Source organism: Nylanderia fulva, unplaced genomic scaffold, assembly GCF_048542155.1.
Source record: "Nylanderia fulva isolate GAGA-0341 unplaced genomic scaffold, ASM4854215v1 Scaffold17, whole genome shotgun sequence".
Lineage (NCBI taxonomy): Eukaryota > Metazoa > Arthropoda > Insecta > Hymenoptera > Formicidae > Nylanderia > Nylanderia fulva.
This window is the reverse complement of record NW_028189945.1, coordinates 4,735,014-4,760,645: the sequence shown is the minus strand read 5'-3', so window position 1 is coordinate 4,760,645 and position 25,632 is coordinate 4,735,014. Positions and strand designations below refer to the sequence as shown.

Here is a 25,632-nt window from a genome sequence, read left to right as displayed (position 1 = left end):
TGTAGCACTGTATATATTTTATAAAGAATTATCATGCGGTGCGAAATTATGACAGATGCCAGACTGTCTCGCGTGTGAGTCATACTCATCACCTATTTGACGTCACACTCGTTCGTGTATACAGTTATGCGTAGTTACATGACTGGAAATCCCAATTCCTTAGGGATTGTTAGGGCATTCAAATTAAAATCAATTCAACAATTATCATTACATAATCTTGTGCTACATTTTTTAAGTATAATTATTTTTATTTATTATTTAATGTATTAATTATTTAATTAAAAGTAAATAATCCATATTTCTACAATATATAATTACTAAAATTGTTTCTGTTAGAAAAGAAAATTTGATTCTTTTCTAGATTTTTAACACCAAAGTGGAAAAGAATGTTTCATTGTTATATAGTTCGTAAAAAGATTTTATATATTATTACATGTAATATTTGAATAATCTAATAATATTTGTGTATTTTTTTTCTATCTTTTTTAATTCAATAGAAACTTGTGAAAGCTTTCAGATTTTTAAAATTGATTTATTATAGTTTCCAACTTCCATTTTATAAATATAATATTCAGGCAATTTATTCATTTTTAAAAAAGGCATAAGAGGATTAATTAATTTTTTTTATATTTTGTAATAATCCATATTACTAATACAGTAAAAGATTTTTATTCGAACAGTAACTTGTTGATTTCTTTCAATGAACTGGTATACTACTCGTAAAATCGATATTAAGGTGATATTGACTTTACAAGTATGAAAGGTCGATTGTTATATTTGATCTTGATATAATGCTGGACAAGTAATATTGATACATAAGAAATAAGACATGCGTAAATACGATGAAAGGTGTAAAGCAAAGCTAAATTTGTAAATCAATTTTAGAATATATACTTAGAATTGCTTTATTTTATAGAAATAACTATTATACATTAAAAAGTTTTATAGGAAAAAATTTATCCGTTTAAAAGAATTAGAAATCTCGAAGTAATAAACATTTCTGTGACTAAATATAATTTCAGATTTTATTACTAATTTTAAGAGAGTAAAAGAAATTAATTAATTTTTAAAAATAAAATACGCTGATTTGCAAAGTGATCGGTATATTTATTATCATGTGTTTGTTCACTTTATTATATTATAAAGATTAAAAATTATTGTGACATACATAACTCTTTGTATAACTCTTTACATATAATTGTCTTGAAAAATTGATTAACTGCTTATTAATATTTTAAAAATCGTACTTATTCCTTCGAAATTTCACTTCATTCACTTTTATGCAGTTTACCCTTATCGCGAGACTACGATATTAACAAGTTGCTCACAACTATTCAGGATAATCCCGTAGAATAAATATAGAATAACCGGTTTAACCACATTATATATCTTTCAAGCGACTTTTTCCTTAGTCTACGTAAAAAAAATATATTTTGTATGGCTATGTATATACAAACTTGGCTATTGCAAGGTACTTTATTTATAATGCATATTTTCATGTTATAATGTGCATCAAAATAGTAAAAATGCATAATATGACAACTTACTTCTATGATTATTTATTGAAATAAAAATTGAACAGAAAGTATTAAATACTTATTAATACATTAAAAAATTAATCTTTAACTAATTAACTGGTTAATTTTTTTTATCTATAAAAGTGAGAATAGATTTTTTAGTCATTAGACTTTTTGTTAATAAATAATGAACACTTTTGTAAAAAAAAATATAAATACTACAATTTTATATTGTAACACATATAAGTGAGAAGCACAAAGAGAAACGTAAAAAAACAATTTGGAATGCTATGAAAAACGCAATAATAATCGATGACATAATTGTGCAAAGTATAAACTAAAAGACATAGGACAAAATTATAATTTCCGTGAGTTCACTTTTACACAGTTTTATTTATTTTCTTATTTCGAACTTGGTGGAATTATACCGAGTTTAATCTTTCATTAAAATATATATCTCTTTTTATGTGTTTTTCGTTCGTGACGCGATCCAAATCGATAATCGCGATATAGATCGACAGTCAGCTTTCTTTGAAGAAAGGGAAGCAGAGCGACGAATGCGGTGACGTTTTTTCGGATTTCTGTAATATTCGTGCGTTTATTTCGGGTCAATGTGTGACGCGCGCGCGAGTTCCTCAGGGTCACGATCGAAGATCGATTAGGTGTCGGAGCGATTTGAGTCGCTCGAACGCGCGCTTCCTCACTATTGGTCGCACCATCACGATCGTCTACGTCCGACTCCCTCCTCTCAACGAGAACTGGGATTTTCCTGTCGGGATACCAACGCGATCGCTATTTCATGCTCGTTCGTCGGCTTGTCCTTCGCAGTACGCATTTGACGCTCAAAGGAAACGAATTCCCGATAGACAAGATGCGTACACGTAAGTAGATTCAATCGACAGCGACTAATCGAACTGGCTCTTATCTCGCGTGGCTTATTTCTTTTTCGATTTACGATCAATATCGCAAGCAAGTTTGATTATTCTCTTATAAATCCGCGAAACGTGCGAAATCGTTCATTTCAGATTTCAGATTTTGAGGCTGCAGATACACGAAAAGAATTTTTTTCATGTTTATTAAAGACATTCGTTTATTAATAAAGAAATTCGTATACAATTCGAAAATTAAATCAAATTATCGATATAAATTGAATTTGTATGTACATTTAATTAGATTGTTGATTTTTCAATTCTTTTAGATCAATAAAAGTTTTTCATATACATGTTGTATAAATTAAGATTTTTTTAAATTCAAGAAATAATTTTAGCAATATAAAAAATTAATTGAGAAACAGATTAGTGAAGATGTTAATTTTAATTAATCTATCTTTTACTTTAATCTTCAAATATCTATAAATAATTTTTCAATGTTTTCATGTACCCAATTTATTACAGATCTAATAAAAAATTTCAGTTTATTTTTCCTCTATGAGTATAAAGAGAATATTTTCAAAAAATAAAAACAAAAATTGAAAACATGACAAGGAAAGAAAAGTCACACGAGGTAAGAACGAGCCATGGACAAGGTTCGAAACAGAGAGCAAACATAAATAATGAAAGAAAGTGAGACCACAAATGAAAATTGTATCGAACTGTGAATTAATTTAATTAGCTTCTTATTTTTTCTTTTGCGCATTAATAAGATCAATTGGATTATCGGATATGATCGTTCTCGTGGCCACGATAACCCTAAACATGATCTCTGCATATAAATGTGCTGTTATCGATGTTTCACCAAATTTCTTGTTATTTGACGACGTCTTATCAATACATACGAAATTATCGAACTGGTGATAATGCGATTCGGTCGTAATTCTCTCGTGATATTAGCTCCAAGGTGATCTGCATCGACGAGCTTTAGATACCGTTCTCATTCGTTGTGATTCATTTCGAGTTGCATAGGCTGAACTTTTCTTTCATTATCAGTCTATCATGTAAGAATCGATATATGCGATCATAATATATATATACGAGTATATATCTATTATATCTAGTTATCATCAACGTGCAAATTTATGCTGGATCTCGATATGATTATACGGTTTTTATGCGGCATTGTTTCGCACATTGTATGAGTTTTAGCAAAAATTGAAAAAAAAGAAATATAAAAAATGTCTTATGAAAATTTTAAATAGAACAATGTTGGTTTATTTAGCTTGAAATTTATTATTGTGATTATATGTCATATACAATATAAATAATATTTTATACATAATATTATATACAATGAAAAGTGTGTAGTAAATTAGAATATTTTTACTTGGCATCTATATACAATAACTGTAGATTAGTTTCCACTTCTCGTTTTCTCTCAATTTCCAGTGACTTACATGACTAAATTGATAAATTTATCATAGATTTATTATTTTTTTTTCTAGCACAAATAAATAAGATACAATATCTCTAAAAAGACGAGACTGTTAAGTTACTTTAACTCTTGATACTCTCATCATGTATTCTTATTTGTTGTATCATAATCCTAATATTCACGACTTGCATTCAATATTTATACATATACACAAAAGATAATAAATTTAGTAAACTGTCGACTTATATCTCCGCAAATTCACAATATACTTATGAATGATGTATAACGTTTATTTTTACTTATTGACATTAGAAGCACAAAATAATCTCATAAAAATTCTCTGTAAAATTCCATCGTAAGATAAAATTATGTATTATCATGACATCAAAAAAAGAAAAAAGATTTTAACGAAGAACTTTATATAATCTTATGAATTTTTATTAAATAAAATGTAATGTTACTGTTATTTTGGATATATATTTATAGCACATCGATTGATTAATTATACACAGGTATCATCGATTCAGCAATTAAATCTCTATTATTTTATCAGTGTTTTTATAAATATTCGTCTTATTAAAAACATGTTATTAAAAATCAATTTTTTGCTCATTTTTTTTAATAAACTGTGGAAGTTTTCAACTACTACCAAGAAAGCTGTTGCATAGATTGATGTCATAAAGTTTATCCATTTGTGCTTCTTATATATAGTTATACATGATTAGTTGTGTTTATAACGAGATTGTTACATTAGCGTTTTGATGGGTTTTCCCGATGAGATAGAAAATGTCAATTTAATAGTTATCTTTGTGAGAGAGAAAGAGAGATGTTTGTTATTGACATCGCATCATTAAATATGATGGAATATCGTCACGTGTATTTATATATTGATCAATTCTTACTCTAAAACTACAATTTTAAAAATTATCTTGTGTATATATTAATAAGTGATGAAATTTTTCTATTTTGCAACTGTATTAGATAGAATGTTATTTTCAGAGAATGAAACATTTTTAGAATAATTAATGGCCTTCTTGAAATTCTTATTTTTTATATATAATAATCTTCTCACGTCATAATCACGATAAATATAGCTTCTTGTAATTTAGTATACTTAACTTGCTGCCTTCGTTATCATACAAGTAAGTTTTTTTCTTAATAATTGAAGATATGAAAATATCAAAAGCAGACAGTATGTAATATTGATACATTATTTTTCTTGTATGCGTGCTAGCATATATGTATATATATAGAGAGAGAGACAATTTTATATTCTTTTTGTGAAATTATTACGCAACAACAACATTAAGTGTACAAAATGTTCCCATATTTATTCTTCCTTTAAATAGGAAACATTGAAGGCCAAACTGTCAAGAATAGCAGTTCTTTCGATTATCAGATTATCAGATTATTGAATTGAAAGAGCAATTGAGAAAATTAATAACTAACTGGGAATTAGGTTTAGAAAGTGAACATATAATTAACGAAATACTGTATTTATTAATTTAATTTTAAAACTATAAAACATATATGAAAATGATAATTTGTTTGGTGGTGATAATCCAATCAATAATAAGCGCTATATTTTTGGCATAACAATATTTTTTCATATACTTATAAAAAATATAACTCATTAATCATCAAATTTATATTGTTTTCTATCCGTATTTTAAAGCAGATTTTTAATTTGTTAGAAACTTATAATTAAAACTTGAAAAAATTAATCTTTAAAATTAACTTTTAAGAAGATTGAGATTATACAGAAAAATATCCGGTAATGATTAGCTTTATTTAACATTTTTTGATTATTCACACTTTGATACTGTTTTTTATTATCACTATAAGTTACATAATTGTCAACATTTTGCCCTCCATTAATTTGATAGAATGAAATTGCTTAATTATACATCTGCTGAAGCAATATTTTTCATTATCACTTCAGTATAATTACTCTTATTTTTGTTTACCGTACTTTTTATCATTTTCCAAGAAACTTTGACCGCAATTAATTATAAATTTTTATCATTTCCAGTGGTGATTATATCGCAATCAAAATCGAAATAACACATAGACAACTAAAATAACAAAAAAAACAAAAAATAATATATAAAATTATTACTATATCTTTAATTTATTCGCGAAATTTAATTCGTGAAAATTTTTCTCGTAATGCAAGTTTGAATTATATCTTTATTATTAAGTGTGATTTAAATTATTTAAAGGACATCAAAGTGAAAATATATGAAGAAAAAGTTAATTATTAATATTTATTTAATAAATTAAATTGACAATAATACAAGTCGCAAGTTGTTTGACACTATTTATGGTATGTTATATTAATGATTAACTTTGACGCGTGTTAATAATTCTGTACATATTATTTAATTGATTTTGAATTGTAAATTGTCTTGTAGATTTTTCAAAAATATGATTTTTGATTTATACATGTGGAAACATAACTCAAATCTCTTGCATTTATCTCGGAATTTCTAATAATAACTGACGTGAAAGAAAAATTATTCCAATTACATTGTTACACTATTCTTGAATATCTACATTGCATAATAGTCATGAATATGATTAATTATTAGTCATTATTTCTGAGTTAAATGGATAAAGGATTTATTATTGAAATTATTTGATTATATAAACAAAAATAGTGAAATTATTATTACAGAGTTAAAATAATTTACGAATAAATAATTACTTTACACAGCAATTTCTAAAAGATTCATGTATCACGTTGATATACATATAATACATATACAAATGTATACATGAAAGATTTTTGTGGTAGAGTAGGTTCGTGTTCACCTTGAACGACTTGTTCGAGACTTTATTTCAATTTATACGACCTTCACGTGCAAGTATTCACTTTTCGACAGCGAGTTTATAATGCTGAAAGTGATCATTTCTTTGCATTTAATTAAAATAACACAGATATATTGTTATATCAAAAAGCATTGAATTGAAAAAAATAGTATGTTATCTATGTTTTAAAGACAATTATACATATAAGCAAAATATTTAGATGTATTTTTATTTATATTATTATGTTGTTAAAAAAATTGATATATTTTGGAGCGCAAAATTGAATTAATATTATAATTGAATAATACTGAATTTTGAAATATAATTATCATTGAATCTTTTTCTTCTTATTATTGCAGTACAGAAAAGTCTTTTGACACTTTGTCTATTTGCAACGACCATGGCATCGCCAACTGGATCAACTGGGGCCCTTCAAGCTGTCTCTCAGGGAGCCCAATTGTTCTCCACCAACTTCGTCAAGGTACATAGAATTTAGATATTCTTAAAGAGAAAAAAGTATTATTAGGTTCTATTGTTGTATAATTTTTTTATGTTTATTATTCATTAACTTAGCAGCGCATAATTAAAATAATTATTATTAGAAAAAGTGAATTTTATCATATCTATAATATATAAATTTATCTTCTTAATTCTTTTTATTTTATATTGTTAGTATGAAATAATAAGATAAATGTTCAAAGCGCATAATTGTTTTCTGTTAGACTGTTGCAAAAGAACAGCAAGGCAATCTGATATCTTCTCCGTTGAGTGCCGATATTGCTTTAAGCATGGCTGCTACCGGCGCCGCTGGATCTACCGAGACACAATTTAGGGATGTTCTTAATCTTCCGTCGAAACCACAGACCCTGACCGGCTATCAGAATCTCATTGATACTTTGAACGTAATTATAAAAAATTATCATACATTGTCCAAGAATATTTATAAAAGTTGATATTTATATAAAATATAAATGCTCTAAGCTCACTGATCAAAATATTACCAAAAAATATAACATTTATAAAACATAAGTAAATATTCCGAATATAATTATCGGATTACATTATAGAATGTAATTATTTATGAATTAGTTTCAAAGTTATTCTTCATATACTTTAACATTTAATTCTCAAATGATCAAGAATATTTCTTTTTGCAGAATGTTGAAAATGTTACTCTGAAGCTCGCTAATAAGATGTTTATCGGCAAAGATTTCCCAGTGAAACCGCAATACAAACAAGATCTCCAAACGTACTATCGTTCTGACATTGAATCAGTGGATTTCAGTCAAAGCGCAAAGGCTGCGGATACCATTAATTCATGGAGCAGGGAAAAGACCAACAATCGCATCGATAACATCGTTCAAGCCAGTAATGAGCAATTTGTATTTTAAGTCTACATCTGTTATATAATTTTAATGGTGATAAAAAATGCGGTTTTTTTCTATTTACTATTTTTTCATAAATAATTGAAAATATAAAACAATAGGAGCAAATAAAAAATAGCGAAAAATTTGGCAAAGTGATACTTTCACCATTTAGATATACTGTAGATGTCACATTTATATATATTCTATATTTCAATATAGAAATATACAGTATAAAAGATAAAGTTTTTTAAAATTATCTGATTTATCGAATTTTTAGTGAACATTGCTCATAATTTTGATTATAGGCGATTTAGATCCCTCTCTCGCATTAGTACTCGCGAACGCTGTGTACTTCAAGGGCAATTGGGCTCATCAGTTCGATTCAGCAGCCACCACCGATCGCCCGTTCCATGTTAACGCCAATACCGTAAAACAGGTTCCCACTATGTACAGGAAGGGCAATTATAAATATGTCGAGCTGCCGGAATACGAAGTTAAATGCATCGAGCTACCGTACGCGGTAATGTTGCTTTCCTAAATTTCGAAATTTTTCAAATTTCGAGAAACGAGATTCTTTTCAAATGTTTAAGATATTCTAAATTTTGCTTTTCTCCAAAAATTCTCATTTTACAGCGTTTTCATGAAGATTCATGAGTTTATTCTTATTATTGCAGAATAAAGAGGTCAGCATGGTAATTATTCTACCCGATAAGGTCGATGGTTTGCCCGCGTTGATCGAAAAACTCCAGGATGTTTCTACTGAATGTAGTGTCCGTCTTGCCCAAACATATGAGCGCGAAGTCCGAGTGTATCTGCCCAAATTCAAGACCGAATCCAAGCTGGATCTTGGAGATACATTATCTCAAAAGGTATATTGCAACATTTCTCGGATAATTAATTAATCCGTTTCGCGGATATCTTATACAATTATCATTACTTGTTACAGATGGGTCTTTCTGAGCCGTTCAGCAATGCCGCTAACTTCAATGGCATTTCGGACGTACGCCTGAAGATCGACAAAGTTGTGCAAAAGGCTTTCATTGAAGTTAACGAAGAGGGCAGCGAAGCAGCCGCCGTCACTGGTAAGTACATCTTGTTTTATTTCTTGCACATTCGTGTTGGTAATCAAAACTTAGATGAAATATTATCTTGAAGTTTCGAATATACGTAAGTTATGATAAACAATTTAAAATGCAATTTAAATAATTTTCTTTAAACAAATATTTATATGAAATTCGTATAGAAGAATTTGTATAGAATTTTATTATCTCTTATTCTTATTTTATTGTTTATTTATTTATTATTTTATAATTTTATTATCTTATATATCTTCTTTGTTCTTAAAATTTATAAAAATTAGTTCTAATATCAACAAAATATATAATTTAAAAATATAATTTATAGTAAAAAACAGAATAAAAATAATTAAGAATGTATTACGAACAAGATAGTATTTCACCAATTTCTATTTTTGGGATACATCGAGATTCTTTTTCGCTTTTGAGAAACTCTGAGAAATTGCTTTGAAGACGATTCGTTATGTCTGTGCATGTGTTTACGAAAATACAAAATTCCGAAATTCCAAATTCTTCGCTCTCGGAGTTTCTGCGGCACGGATGTATGTGATTTTGTACGCTGCCATGATTTTAAGCTGACATGAGTGTGATAGCTAAATATTGCTCACTTGCTTTTTAGATTGCCAATTTACGTGTCAACTTGCACTACTTTTCTTTCTTCTCTGTTTTTGCCTTTCTCAGTGTCTTAATTGTCTTTGATATATTATTGTCTTTGTCACTGCAAAATAAGCATTTTACCACACCGCATTGCATTTTGTTTTTGTCATGCACTTTTTACTCACACATGTATCTACTAATCATATTATTTCTTACATTAGACAGTGACAATTATATATAGCATTATAATTTATAAACAGTATTTATACTGTTGGTCGTTCTTGAATTATAATGACAAATGAGAAGGCTTGTAATTGAAATTTTATAATTAATATAAAATTTATAATAATTATGTAACGTTTCGGTGTCGTGATTATCAACACTCGACAAACGTTCGCATTTAATTTAAATTTTGCATATAATTTACATAAAAATATAACGGTGAGTACAAACAATCTGTGTTACACACATATTCCGAGTAGTTTTCTTTTGAAAGGATTATGCAAATGATTGAAAATCGAATGATTCAAGTTCGAAATTTGAAGATCTTTAAACATGATACTGTATATTTAAATCGGGCTTTACAAACTTTTCCGATTTTTGGAAAAAGTGATTAAATGCGGAAACAATAGAAGCTCTGAATTTTTTCAAACGTGAAATCATGTTTAAAGCAGACTTTACAGACTTGATATTCATCTCAATGTATGAATCATCCTTATCAGAGTTATGGTAAATCATTCATATCAATGTATCCTCGCGGAATTATGCAGTTCACAATCACAACGATAACGATGTAAGTACATGATAACAAGTCGTTCTCATGATACTGCGTGAATACAAAATCTCGATATACAATAAACAATATTTAATCATTTAATCACGCTAATCAAGTATAACTGCAGTAGTAGCTCAGACTAATGAACTCTACTCAGAAAAAGAAAGAGGAAGGAACGAAATTCTGAGGGAATATTTTTTAAACCTATCATATAATTACTTTTTTGCTATGAAATTATAATATGCATGTTATTATGAAACAAAGTCTCGCTCTTTCATGATTTCATTATGAATTCGATTATACTTGATTCTTACGCAAAAATAATATTTTTAATTCGGTTATATAAAAAAATTGACATGAAGAGACGCAGGGCTAAGGGATTTACACGATAAATATAATAATCTCGACTGAAAAATTAAACAAATAATTTCTGAAAATATAGTCAGTATAAACTGTATAGAAAAAGCGAACGACTTCACTAATTGGACTAAAAATTCATTGATTCAACAGAATTAATGATACTTATCACGGTATATGTGATCAGGCTCTTTCTTTTTCCCACATTCTCGGATCTAATTAGCCTCTGCGCTCCAGATTAAACCTCGCATGAATAGCATCTCCTCACTTGAGCGTTTCATCTGTATTCTGGGCACGTAAAGATGTATTCGACAAGTACGTTGATTAAAATGAATAATTGATGCAAGGAATAATCTTCTGACAGGTGCCTCTGTCAGACCACTTTCCGGTATCTGGAAACCGGTGGAGCCCATTACACTCGAAGTCAATCATCCTTTCCTGGCGATCGTTAATTACAATGGCCTCGCGTTATTTATAACGAAGATTTTGTGGTAGTGATAATGCATATTTATATCTTTTTCATGCATTGATAAAAATAATAATCGGTAGATAATTTTATATATGTATCTCATTGTTGTTATACGAAGAACCTGGATGTTCGAGAATCTTTTTTTTCAATCCATGTATCTTTGTTACTGATATAACAACTATTTTTATTCAGAAAAAATACCTCGATTAATACTTAAATGATATAGAGACCCAATTTACGATCCGATCGAAAAAATTATACAAGTACTTTCAAATATAAGGATTAATTGTTTATTAGATGATTAATATATCACGGAGCTTATTCTTATTTGATTTTGTGATGATTTTGACACATTCTCAATCCGAATTATATTTAGATCGCTGAAAAATCAAATGATGAAACATTAGACGAAATATAGTTAACTTTAAATAACTTTTGAAAAATAATTGTCTAATAATTATTTTAAAAAATTACATAATAATGAAAGATTGCAACAAAACAATAATATATAATTTGGGGATTCTTATCCCTTTAATAATTAATTATTAGATATTTATTAGACTTTTTTTAAAGATACTTGGAGTAAAATATATTTCGTCCGATGCTTTATTGTTCGATTTTTCGATGATTTAACTTCGGATTGAGAACGATCAAATCACAAAATTGAATAATAAAAGTTAAGCTGCATGATATATTAATCGTTTAATAAATAAATTAATTTCTATACTTTAAAATACTTGCATAATTAATATTCCGTATATTCACATGTGTATATCGAATAATACGTGATATATGCAATATGTAAACAAAGTTTAAAAATTGATATTATTTATGTACATTAAATTAAAATTTTTTTTATCATTTAAACTTTCCAAGATTAGCCACAAATAATTCGAAATTATGCAATTTTGACAACCTGTTCAAATACAATGAATATTAAAAAAAATATTTTTTTTAAATTATTTGATAATATAAAACAATGTACAACATTAGCATCTTGTATAATAATAGCATCTTTGACAAATCATAAAAATGAAAAACATAATACATGTTTTTTAATCGTTTATTTGTACGATTTCTTTTGCTTTTTTAACTTTATTAAATTTGAAAATTTTTTTTGTAATCGATTTTCTTTGTCTCTGTTATTTTTTAAATTCTACTTGCTATATATAAATTTTACATATAATATATTCATTCACGAGGATTTGAAGTACATTTAAATCGGTTCAAAAGACACTATTCTTTAACAATTTAAATTTTCACAATTTTGAATTCTTTTCTATGTTGGAAATTGAAGATAATAAATAGCATAATTAGTTATTTATGTGTGATATTAATGAACTATTTAAAATAATAACGCGATCTTTATCTCCTTTAAAATATTATTGATATTAGTATAACTCTATACTAAATAATAATAGCGTAGAGTTACTAATATCAGCGTTTAATATAAAAAGATGATAATAAAAAAACGTGCGTTATTATATATTTTAAATTATTAATATCAATATAGTATTTTAAAACATTTTTTAGTATTTATTTTTAATTTTAGTATTTAAATTTTCACATATTATATATTTCTCATAATGTAATATTTTAATATAATACCATAATCGCATATAATATACGTATTATAATACAATAATGTAATAATAATGTAATTCAATTACATTATATTATTATAACATGCATAAAATTATATATGTATAATGGTAGAAAATGTTAAGTGTTATAACACACACGAAAATACATAAATTAAAACATGAAGAGATATACATTAAGATTAGAAGATTTTGTTGACAATATAATGAATGAGAGCTCCAAATTCCAAACTTTCTCTTCAGTCTCTTGAACCGATCTAAAAGTACTTGAACATGCTTCCTAGTGCTTCGAATTTGATTATAAAAAATTATGTGGTGGGATTTGACATTTCCTCGGTAGGCATCAGCGGCCGAAGATTTCTACCTGATTTCGTGACCTTCAAAGCAAACAGGCCGTTCTCGTTTGTAATACAAGCGTCAAATGATCTCGAGCTACTCCGAGGCAACATGCATGATCCGAGAAATTAACGAAAGCATTCAAATGCGATGTAGCAGCTAAACGATCTGTAAGATTTGCCTATTAATCTGCTTATCTTTTTTTCTCTTGCATTTTTTGTCCCATTATTTTTACATCATTAGCGGCCGCTATTCACAATCAGTATAACTCGTCCACATTTCGTAAGTAATCGATTATCTTTTTGCAAGCTCTGATCAACATAGTTAATCACTCTGTTTTTGAAAGACTTATCTATTGAATATAACAGAATTTTTATATAAAAATTACAAAATGTTTACGCAAGCGTTACTAATAATAACAATTCGTGTAATAAACCGTAAGAAAAATGTCGAGAGAGAAATACTTTCGCGAAGAATCTAATTTGCAATAGAATCAAATGCAAAGCATACATGCACCGGCTATATTGATGAGAAAGAATTGATGTCGTTCAAATATTAAATCATTGATACGATTATTGATATTTTGTTCGCAGCTGTACTAATAGTACCACTTAGTAGTAGCTGGGATCCTCCACAGCTACAATTCAACGTAAATCGACCATTTTATTATTATATTCGTTATAACAAGGAGACATCGATTTTACCTTTGTTCGAGGGTCGTATAAATGTGCCAGAAGTATAATATAATAAATATTGTGTAAAAAATTTTTCATCTAAAAATTTAACGTTTCGATGTTCTCATTCTAATATTTATTAGCAAATTTAGAAGGCAACCAGGCAACAAGTACATAATTTTGACGTTAAATGATGCTATTTTAATGTTAAATGACATGTTTTTACTATCTGTTTTCGATATCGACAAATTATTCAATTTTAATATGACTCATCTTGTTTTAGTTGAGCACTTGATTTCGTTATAATAATACGATCTTCAAACTTTAAATTTTTTATCCCTTTCTAAGCGCTAAGATAGGGACCGTACAACTGTTGACATTTGATTTAACATAAAAATTGACTATTTTATTATTATAATAAGAAGACATTGTTTTTCATATCTTTATTCGAAAGTTGTACAAACGTGGTATAAAAGTCGATAAGAGATAAAAAAATTGAGTTCAAGTTCGAGGTGACGGCAAAACATAATATTAGTGACGTCGGTGAAAGAAACTTCGAATAATGAAGCGAATGCATAACAAACGATATTTCAGTTTATATCCAGTTTACTAAGTTATTACTTTAATTGCTGAAAGTGCTTGGATAGAAATCACAAAACTATTTGCATTTGATATTTAAATTGCCTCTTCTATTATTATTTATAATGAGAAAACATTGTCCATATCTTTATTCGATGATCATATAACTGCAATAAATATTATTTAAAATAATCTAAAAAATTTTAGAATGGCGTCATACTGTATAATATTTATAATCTTTGTTATAATTCTTGTGTTAACTAGACATAGAATTATGATAATTATTATGTGATTTCAAAGTATCAAATTTTCCACAATCAAATAATATCTCAAAGAAAGTTACATATTGTGATATTTTTGTAATTATGATATGTGTAACACTTTTTCTTTGTTTGTCAAATATTTATAGTGATGAATGTTTTTATGCATATTTATATTTTTATGTCAAATTTTTTGTATAATTATACAGTTTGACAAACATTTGGGATTGAATAATTTGATAAGAAGTTAAAACATCATTCAGTTCGAAGACAGTAAGTTCGATAAAATATATATTTATGATACGGATAATAAAAGTTATTTTATTAATCAAACGCTTACATATTGAGCAATCTCTTATTTTCTTTTCACAGCTAAAAGATTTGCTTATATTGGTATCTTTAATGTGTTCAACATAAATCTATTATAATATTCATTTTTTAATGAGAGGACACGGATTTATTAATTTTAGGGTCATGTAAACATGCCAAAAATTTAATATAGTATTCTAAAGAAGTATTTCTTATATAAAAATTTAACATTTAATGCTAAGTGCATTATAGTGTTTATTTGATAAACTTAAAATTTTTCTTTGATATTGATTAGCACAAAAAATATATTCTAATTTTTATTATATTTTTTAAAAAGATGGTTTTAATTCGATTTAATTATAATAATGCAATTTTTAATTTTTGCGTAATTCATAAATTTAAAAAAACCATTGTGATATTTACATGATTATAATATATGTAATGCTTCTTATTTTTTTGTCAAATAATCTGTGAATAATACACACATTTATGTATTTATGTTCTATCAATGTTCTATAATCCATCATTAAATAATTATGATAATTCCATGATTAAATAATTATGATAATTATTTTAAGATTGAAAGTTTTTATAAAATATATGTAGAACGTGGACGCAAGAAGCCTTAAATGATCAATTAAAATTCTAATTATGAATAATATTTAAAATTCTAAATTTTCGCGAAATTATGTAAACTATATATGTGAAAAAATCATATACATGGATATTTACATAATCGCAATTTAATGCAATTTATCTTGATTTGTTAAATAACATGTTTATATATGAATGACATGAATACGAGTCTTTATGTGTTCTGCATCAAAAATAAATGACTAAATAATCAGTCATTTTAAAATTGAAAGTTTCACAAAACATGTGGAACGTTTATGACATAAACACAAGAAGCCTTGAATGATCAAGCAAATATATAACGAATCATTTCTTATATATATATATATATATTCTGTTCACAGCAATTGAAAGTGTGAGCGCTGGTTTAATAAACGAATCATTCGATATAAATCGACCGTTTTATTATTATATTAGTTATAAGGAAGAGACTTTTTTATTTAAAAATTTTTATTCTAAGAATTTTTTTATCTAAAAATTTAGTATTTAATGTGCATTATTTAGCAAATTCAGAAAATTTCTCTTTGATATTAGTTAACAAGTAACATAATTCTATTTGCTTTGATTATGTCTTCTTGATTTAAATATATATGTGTTCTGATTTAATCGACTTATGAATAATGTAATTTTTAAATTAAAAATTTTTGTGAGATTACGTGAACTGGAAAACATGAAAATAGTATGTTTATTGGCAAATAACATGCATATATTGATGTATTTATATGCTCTATGTATCATCTTTTATGGTGAAATATTGTAGTATTATAACAGCCCTTTTAAATTTTAAAGTCCCAGAAAACATGTGAAACGTTCAGACACGGGAAAACTCATAACATAATTTATAATATAGAAATCGTGAATGCATAATCACGGAAATCATAATAATTTGTTATATTCTGTTTACAGTTATACAATTTATGGTTACATCTGCCGTTATCTCCATAAACGAACCACTAATATTCGATATAAATCGACCGTTTTATTATTATATTCGTTATAACGAGGGAACATCGTTCGTATCTTTGTTCGAGGGTCATGTGAACATGCCAGAAGTGTAATAGATTTTACTTTACGACCTGAAACTTTAGTGTAGGCAATATTACACTATTTATAAGCAAATTCTTAAAATCTTTCATTAGCAAGCTATTTTCTTTCTTGTTGCGACTCTTGTCGAATTATGACAATGATTTTAAAGCATGCCTCAAACTTTTTAATATCTACATATAATAGTGATTATTTGTCTATAATATTTTTTATTGATTTATTGAATATTTTGCATTATTTAGCGCCAAATATATAATATGCATGTATTTATGTTTTGTCTTTTATAACTGAATAGTTACAAGCACGGTAGAATAATATGCAATAATAAAAGAAATCGTGATATTGCAAGCTTGAAACGTAGCAAGTTCAACAAAATATATTTTTCTGGTAACGATGTACACATATATCGAACGATTCTTTTCTTTACATATTGTTTTATGGAAATTGCATTTATGACCGAATTAGATGATGCATTTTTTCGTAGGCAAATCATTCTTTTATCAGATTTGAAATTAACTATCGAACATATTTTTGTGAATAGGCGAAGGTGAATAAACTCAGAACATATTAAGTTGTTAATATATAAAAGATTATTACACTGATTTTTAAGTTCTATCATCATAAAATAAATCAGAAAATCAGAATAAGTGTCTCGAATTATATTTAATGAGATTATTTAATTATTAAAATTAAATATTGCAATAGCATTATATATCGTATTTTTTATTTTTTTACTAAATAATTTACTTTCATCTGTTATATTATAAATGATGATATTCTTACTGGTTTAATTAAACATTTTTTTATTTCGGTTAAGTCTTAAAGAAGCACAATATTTACTGCTGCCTCTTTTTTTAATGCGCATTTCTCTTCTATTGTATATAATTCTTTCTAATTCTATATATATATTCTGCATTCTGTTGAACTGAATAAAGTTATTATTATTAGCAATTATTAGCATATTGTGACGAAGGAAATGGCATGAGCAAAGCGTACATTTGTGTTTCTTACAAGCGAAGAAGATTCGGTGAGAAAATTTCTTAGTTAGACAAGCATGTCAAAATTGATGATTGTATATTATATTTGCAGTTGTGCACGCCATGACAATCAGTTTGGTGATAGAACCAGAACCATCACTTTTTGACGTAAATCAGCCGTTCTACTATTACATTAAATACAACTCGCCAAACGTGGCTTTATTCGAAGGTCGCATAATCGAGCCGAAAGTCTAAGTAGGCTATCACAATTTACGTCTTACCTAGAATCTGTAAACTAATTGCTAAACCTTCATTTGCAATGATTAAATACAAATTAATGTTGCTTTTACATTTACATACACATGCATATGCATACAGATAACGTGTAATATAATACGCAAATATAATGTGCCTGTAACAAAACTGAAATCAGTTAATGACTAATTGTAAGATGTGTCTCAGAAAAAGATTTATTTTTCATAATTTTCGATTTTTTAAAAATATAATATGAAAATATCGAATATGTTAAAATTTGGACGATTTAAACGTATAATTAATTCAATATCTACTTTTTTAGCAGTTCTACTTCTAAGGAAATCCAGGCCATTACAGCTTATTTTTGATGTCAACAAACCTTTCTACTATATGATTAAGCATAATACTGTTCCACTCTTCAATGGACAAGTTGCGAATCTAATAGTCGAGTAGAAAAAGTATAGCTTTTTCCCTTGTTTACATTTTATATTATCTTATTGTTATAGACTGCGAGTGAATTATTAATTATATATGATACTTGTTGTTTGAAGAGTGTATTTGATATAAATAATTATATGTTTGATATAAATAATTTAAATAATTTTATAAAATATAAATAACTTTAATTAATTAATTGTTGAATATATATATGTACACTAAACAAATATTAATCAATTACCTTTTTTTATTAATTAAATGAGACATATATATATATATATAGTAACGTTAAATATGTCGCTTTCTTGTTTTATTTATTAAAATCATGCTCCTCTTAGGGAAACAAAATTGTGGAAAAATAATGGTGCGAGATATTTGAAGAGAGAATTGCTAAAAAGACTTACAGAAAAATTATTGTTGCTTTCTTCAGGTTTCTGTTTTCTGCGATTTCAAGCAATTTTTTGTTTAGGTGATATTTTCAGCATATAATACATATGAAAAACAGGCAATACATTCGTGTCTCAATATTCTAATTTCCAATTGTATGACCATACAAATCTTTCACATCGTTCGTGCTCTTGTGTCCAACAAAATCGCTTTGATCGTGAAGATGACATATGACAAAATATCTGTAGGACGACGCAGTAGTTCCTATGATTTTGGTCTTGATTTGTTTTCTAGATGTAATATTCTTACCGGGATTGCCGGCTCCTCCACGTATGCCGTTAATTTTCAACGCGGACAGACCCTTCTACTACGTTATTAAGTACAACATAGTGCCGCTCTTCCTCGGAAACATCTTTGAACCCTCAATGAATTCTTGATGTTCTTCCAGATTTACAGACTAATTCAATATAATATTATTGATATGATGCAGCTCTCTTAAATTGTATTGAATTAATTAATCTTTGAAAGATCCATAGTTTTTCTGGAAGAGATCAAATACATATTTACGTGGAATTAACAAAATGTTTTACAGCTTCATGTAATCAATAAATAATTACGCTGGAATAATGGAAATAAATAATAATTTTTTCCATCAAATTTACTTAATATTTAATATATTTGCTTTTACTTATTAATTTGTTTTCTCAATGTACAATACATATCTGTCTACGTCATACAGATATCATTGGATTTTCATTTTTTGAGATCTTTAATTAAGCTCGCATCTTTTATAATTTTTTATTCAATTACATTCTGAATGTTTCTTGTCATATCATCTGTAAATATTGTAATTTTCGCTTTTTTCGCAAATGTGTATTAGATGCTTATTTTTTATCTACTTTTCTTTATATTAACTATTATAGAGAAATCCATATTTGTCCCACATAATACGGTAGCTGTACCAGGACCACTGAACATTTCTCAATAATTAATCAGTGAAACAATCGTCGTTTTATTTCGACAATTATTTAACTGAAAGGAAATACGGTGGCTCTGGGCCTCGTATTAATATTTACAAAAAAACCAAGTACAATATAATTACATCTTTCTTAATTGGAGGGAAGGATATCGCAAAAGTATCGGTGACTCTTGCGATAATCTCGAATCTGTAGCGTTATTTAATGCATACTAGATGTAGGCTAGATATCGTGTGTCGTCTTATATCGTAGTTTAGTAGGATGCATGCTGATATTTTTGTTATGTCATTGTTTTACATCAAATAGGCAAATTAAGGAGAAGTCTCGCCGGGATTAGCGCGCGATCAATTCGATCAATCTTTTTCCAGGAGTGCAGATTGAACTACGCTGTCTGGTGATAACGACCACCGTGAAAATCGATCGTCCCTTCCTTTATAGTATTGTCAGGGTTCATCAAGAGACCGGGAACAGCAATTTTATGCCGCTATTCATCGGGACAGTTACCGAACCGACTTATTAGCGATCACAAATAATTTCGTGCGCGTGCATATATTGAATTTTTAAATTGCTTGCATCTCTGCAAATGACACTTTACGTCATTTACAAATAATTTTGAAAATTCTTGCTGAAGGTAATTAATTATAGTATGTGTTTCTTTTTTCGATTGCTGACATATTTGTCCATCATAATTACTTTAACACTTTTCGATTTCTTATTATTACCATCGATATAAAAATTCTCGTATTTTCTTATTCGCTACATTTTTTAATGTAGATATACATATATAGATGTTTTACGTATACGGAGATATATATATATATATATATATATATATATATATGAAATCTAATTAATCGTTAGAGCAATGCTATTAATATTTAAATTTGAAATAGAGGCTTTTTTATTTATAATAATACTCTTGAACCAAAGGAACAAAGAGAAGAATATTTAATTTCTATTATTACGCGTTTACCATTTGTACAAGTTAGTATTTTTGTCAAATCTAGTCTGCGCTTTATTGCAATATATTATTAGTACATTCATAGAAAATATATATTAGTAAAACTTGCCGCGATTATATGTTGGAAGGTATTGATATATAGAAATAATATAAAGCGATTCATTTGCAATATATTCTTGATTGTTAAAAAAATCACAAATAAAAATGTTTTAACCTAAATAAATAAAATAACTCGCTCTTTTTCTCGTGTTATCGTACCAGTATATTATTAGTCAAGGTGGATATTATCTAGTATGAAATTTAATTTAAACTTAAACCTTTAGAAACGATCAGTAAAAAGAAGCATAATAACTGAACTTTCCGTTTTACCACAAGGAATGCGAATCGATCATCCATTCCTTTATAATATCATAGTGATCAAAATAAACGCCAAAATTAATAGGGGTTTATAATAAAATCAAATTATTTTGAGCATATCATTTTTTATATTTATTTAACTTTTGTTGTACTCATTTGACAACTTTCTTAAAAAAATGTCTTTTCAACGAGCCATTGCAGTTCCGTATTATTTGATTTCAAAAATCGATATTCAAAGTTTCCTCAAAGAATAATAATCTCGATATCGACATAATATTGTAATAAAAAACCTGAGAATGCGTTAAATTTTTATTTCCTATCTACTACATATTCCAATATTTTTGAGCATCGTAGCACATTTCTCTTCTTTATTTTATCTCTATTAATCTTCCTACATCTTTACTACATTACATGACTCTACTTCGTATTTTTTCTTGTAATGATAATGATAAAATAATAACTTCTTCCGCATCTAAGCATCACATTTGCATGTCATATATGTACCTATACATCGTTCTAATGGTATGAGTTGACGAATGAATGGATTCTCATGTAGCCTTTATTATATTTAATTGTATGTTTCAGTTCAGCTTCTCGTGGATAAAATTTTGATATTACCGATTTCGCCGCCGAAGATGTTTTCGATCGATCACCCGTTCGCGTATCTTATTGTCAAAAAAGACGGAAACTCTCAAAATCTCAACGTCATTACATTATTTAACGGGCTCATTTATAATCCGTAAATCAGTTATTGTTTATCATTATTTGCCATTCCATTCTAAGTCTAGGTATCATTCTTAAATGTCTTTGCTTGCATCTAACGTAGAATTATCTGAATTATCTGAAAATATAATATACTGACTTATATATTACACCTTCTATTATTTACCCTGCTATATCAAATAACGAAATTATTATAATTAGCCCATTATAATAATTGTATAGCAGAATTAACTAGTAATATTAATTATCAAGTTTTCTCATCGTTAAGCGAATAATGTTTTAGATGTCTGAATATTCGCGATCTCACATGCAATTAATGATTACTAATGATGATTGACAAATCAGCGTACAAAGACAATATAATCGCGATATACAATTTAATAGAATTATGAAGTTGATTATGTCTTCAACATAATAAATAAAAAATTGCATCTATTTCGACACTTGCCACGAAAAAAATATTATCTATTTAATATAGCTAAATTAGGCATGATAATTCAGATGTAATGGACATCTAAAATTTAGCTGTATAGTAGCTAATATTTTTGTGGCACTGTATGAAGATCTACAGGATGATTTATTCTGTGTCTTTTGACAGAGTCATATGCTATTATTGCACAATCAATATGTTTCAGTAATACTGTTTGTCGAGTCTGCATATATCCAGATCGAACCTATCGTTTCGATTGATCGACCGTTTTATTATGCCATCGTCAAGTCTACCAGTACACACATACAAACAGAGCCACGTAACATCATGACGCTATTCTCTGGATATGTAATCCAACCGGATTATTAATTCAAACATATAATAAATCCACATACATGTATATGTATAAATATTAATATGATGTCACAATTGAATTTCATAATATAGATCTCTTTTTTCATTTTTTTTTGTTTTTTTAATTTTCTACAGCACGCTGGTGTTTATCGATACTTATAATTATTTTAGCCATGATATTATTATCGTTTAGATTTTGGATTATATGCAAATTGCATATTTGTTATTTTTGCATATTCTACAAGAACATTATAATAATGTGAATAAATTATAATTTTTCAAATAATAAACATTAATTAGTTGAAACTATTATAATTTTTTCACATTATCAATGCTGTCGTAGAATGTGCAAAAAGTAACAAATATGCAATTTGCATATAATTTGAAGTCTAATTATCATCAAAATAATTTTGCAATATTGATGATAATTTAATATAATCGATTTTAATCATAGTTATCTTAATGTTTGCCACATTTTATACGCAGAAAAGCAGATGTTTTTTTCTTGCATTAATATTAATGTTCCGTCCAGTATAGTTATATATGGTCAAAATTACAAATCAATCTCGTAATTATAATATTCTTAAATTTACAAATTAAAATATGAGTCATTATATGATTGCATTTGTATGTATTGCATGCCATCAATGTTTTGCATGTATAATGTCTATATTCGTATATATGAATTGAATATATGTGTATGTATATGTTTGTGAAATTTATAATTGCACTCTTCTTTTCTTTCATCTCTTTAGCGAATTGAATTTTCTAGCAGCATATGTTTTTATTTTTTATATTAGCGCAGCATAAAATTCCTAAAAATTGAGATGCGTTTATCATTTTACTTTTCTCTCGAAATACATATCTCTTTTGTATTTATCGTTTATTTATAGTATTGTCAATCATATTAAAATAGTCACACGGATAACAATATTTGATAACGAAGAGAGAAATTGAATTCTCGCCTCCATCAGCGATACTTTTTTCAGGAATTGCCGTGGTAGCCTTATCTTTGGACTTCCGTGTCATCGATGATATCCATATCGATCGTCCCTTTTATTATGCAATTGTAAAAGTTGATCAAAACCAAGAGTCTGGAAGTCAACGCGTACCGCTATTTTCAGGAATTATTGCTAAGCCTGAAATTTAATAATTTTAAAATATGATATATCGTGTCGATTATGATCTCTATGCATTAGGAGATTATAGCAATCATTAATACATCTGTTCAATCACTATGTAAATATGTCACATTATATATTTTGTGTCTTTTATATATGTACATTCAATATTGTGTCTATACTCTTTTACTCTTTATATTCTTATAATCATTCTAATTTTTTGAATGATAAAAACACAACACTTTTAGCATTGACTTGGCACTTTAGTTAATAACTTTTTAAAGAGAAATAATTATATCTTTGTAAAAATTTAATAGTAAATTCCAAAAAAATTTTTCTTGACAGATATTTTCTTTTATCAGATATTATAATAAATTTTATATAAAATATAATAGACAATATTAAAACAGTTTCAAAAACTTATACGCTAATTATACCTATATGATTATAAAAAATACATTTGATATATTTATATTAATATTTTAAATATAAAAGCAAATAATATATATTATAGTTACATTTTGTTTTAGGTTTAATTGCAAATTTTGTTAAAAATTTTTATTTAATTACAATTTTTGAAACAGTTTTTCACATTTTTATATTTTTTTAATATCTTTCTTCTTTCTCATCTTTATCTTTTTTTGGGAGATGGTATCTTTATGTTTGATTTAATTATTTTGCAAGTATATATATTTTTATCATTTGTTATATTTTACTTTCTTATAATAAACAAAAATCAATGAAAATTGATTTTTGTCATATATGGTTGCTATTTGAATCCTAATGTGTTCCAGGAATAAACTTGGTCTTCAAAACTATCCAAGAACATGGAGAATTCATAATTGATCGACCATTTTTCTATAGTATTATTAAATCAGTCGAATACAAAGAAACTCCTAATGTCTTGTTACTCTTTAAAGGATATATCATCGATCCAAAATAATAATAATGACATCTATATTTTTTTAGAATACCTCTATTGATATTTAGGTATAGTATTATATTATTATTAAACGGTGCTGTCAATGTTCAAGATATAATTGTACGTCCTATTTCGATGATCTTTCGATGTTTCAAATGATATAATTAAAATTGTTCAAAATCTTTGAACCTGACTGCATCTTCTGAGTGTATCAAATTTCTTAATTATTTTTAATACTTTAAACTTTAAAGAAAAAATATGCATTACACATATAATTTAAGCAATTCTTTTCATAACTGCATAAAAATAATCATCAATTTTGACTCGATCATAAACATTTGTAATTAAACAACTATCCATTGTAAGTATTAAAAAACGGAATATTATATAACAAAATTTATATTACATACTAATTCGAAAAAAAGAAGGAAAGATATTTAAAAAACATAAAGTAAAAAATGAGAAGGCAGGAGAAATTAAAGAGAAAAGCCAAGTCGTTCGACTCATTGTAAAGTCGAGCAATTACATAACAGTTCTTTATATATTTAATTAATTGTAATTTTATTGCGTCATTACAAATATATACGTACAATCAAACGCAATGCCCTATTATATTATTCCGATATATAATTTCACGCAAATTCCATATTCGAAGAGAAAGAAATAATAATTTAGTATTTATGTCATTTTTATACTCAAAACTCTTTTAGTGTAACAATAATTTCCGTTTAATTAAATCCATTTTTATTACAGTATTGTCAAATCAACTTTTAATAATAAAGAGCATAAGTCTATTTGTTAGACATCTCATCAAATCGACTGTATAATGATATTTTATATGCATAATTTGTGCGACTAACATATTTTAAAAAGAACACAAAAATACACTTCGTCGTATATTTGGGTGATAAAATGATAATAGCAGATAAGTGCTTGTGTTAATTGGGCATATATACACTATTGCTTTTTAAGGAATTATTTAATTGCATTACGTATATACATGTGATCTATTTTATAT

General features: G+C 27.0%; 1 protein-coding gene across 19 annotated transcripts in view; it reads left to right on the top strand.

Moving 5' to 3' along the window:
- LOC114944312 (serine protease inhibitor 3/4) overlaps positions 1-25,632 on the top strand; it is a 33,526-nt gene that overhangs the window by 4,635 nt on the left and 3,259 nt on the right. For 3 of the 19 annotated variants that reach the window (XM_029320180.2, XM_029320198.2, XM_029320195.2), the window contains exons 2-8: positions 6,995-7,116; positions 7,358-7,537; positions 7,793-8,003; positions 8,308-8,522; positions 8,677-8,871; positions 8,949-9,084; positions 22,423-22,677. In XM_029320180.2, the coding sequence (XP_029176013.2) occupies positions 6,995-7,116; positions 7,358-7,537; positions 7,793-8,003; positions 8,308-8,522; positions 8,677-8,871; positions 8,949-9,084; positions 22,423-22,586 (1,223 nt within the window). In that variant the 3' untranslated portion in view covers positions 22,587-22,677. Of the gene's footprint in view, positions 1-2,301; positions 2,399-6,994; positions 7,117-7,357; positions 7,538-7,792; positions 8,004-8,307; positions 8,523-8,676; positions 8,872-8,948; positions 9,085-11,171; positions 11,366-13,217; positions 13,361-13,806; positions 16,062-16,574; positions 17,284-17,801; positions 17,945-18,266; positions 18,676-19,063; positions 19,427-20,114; positions 21,371-21,649; positions 21,932-22,422; positions 22,678-23,560; positions 25,212-25,632 lie in introns of those variants that run through there. The other 16 variants (XM_029320182.2, XM_029320185.2, XM_029320183.2 and 13 more) reach the window with 14 other exon arrangements.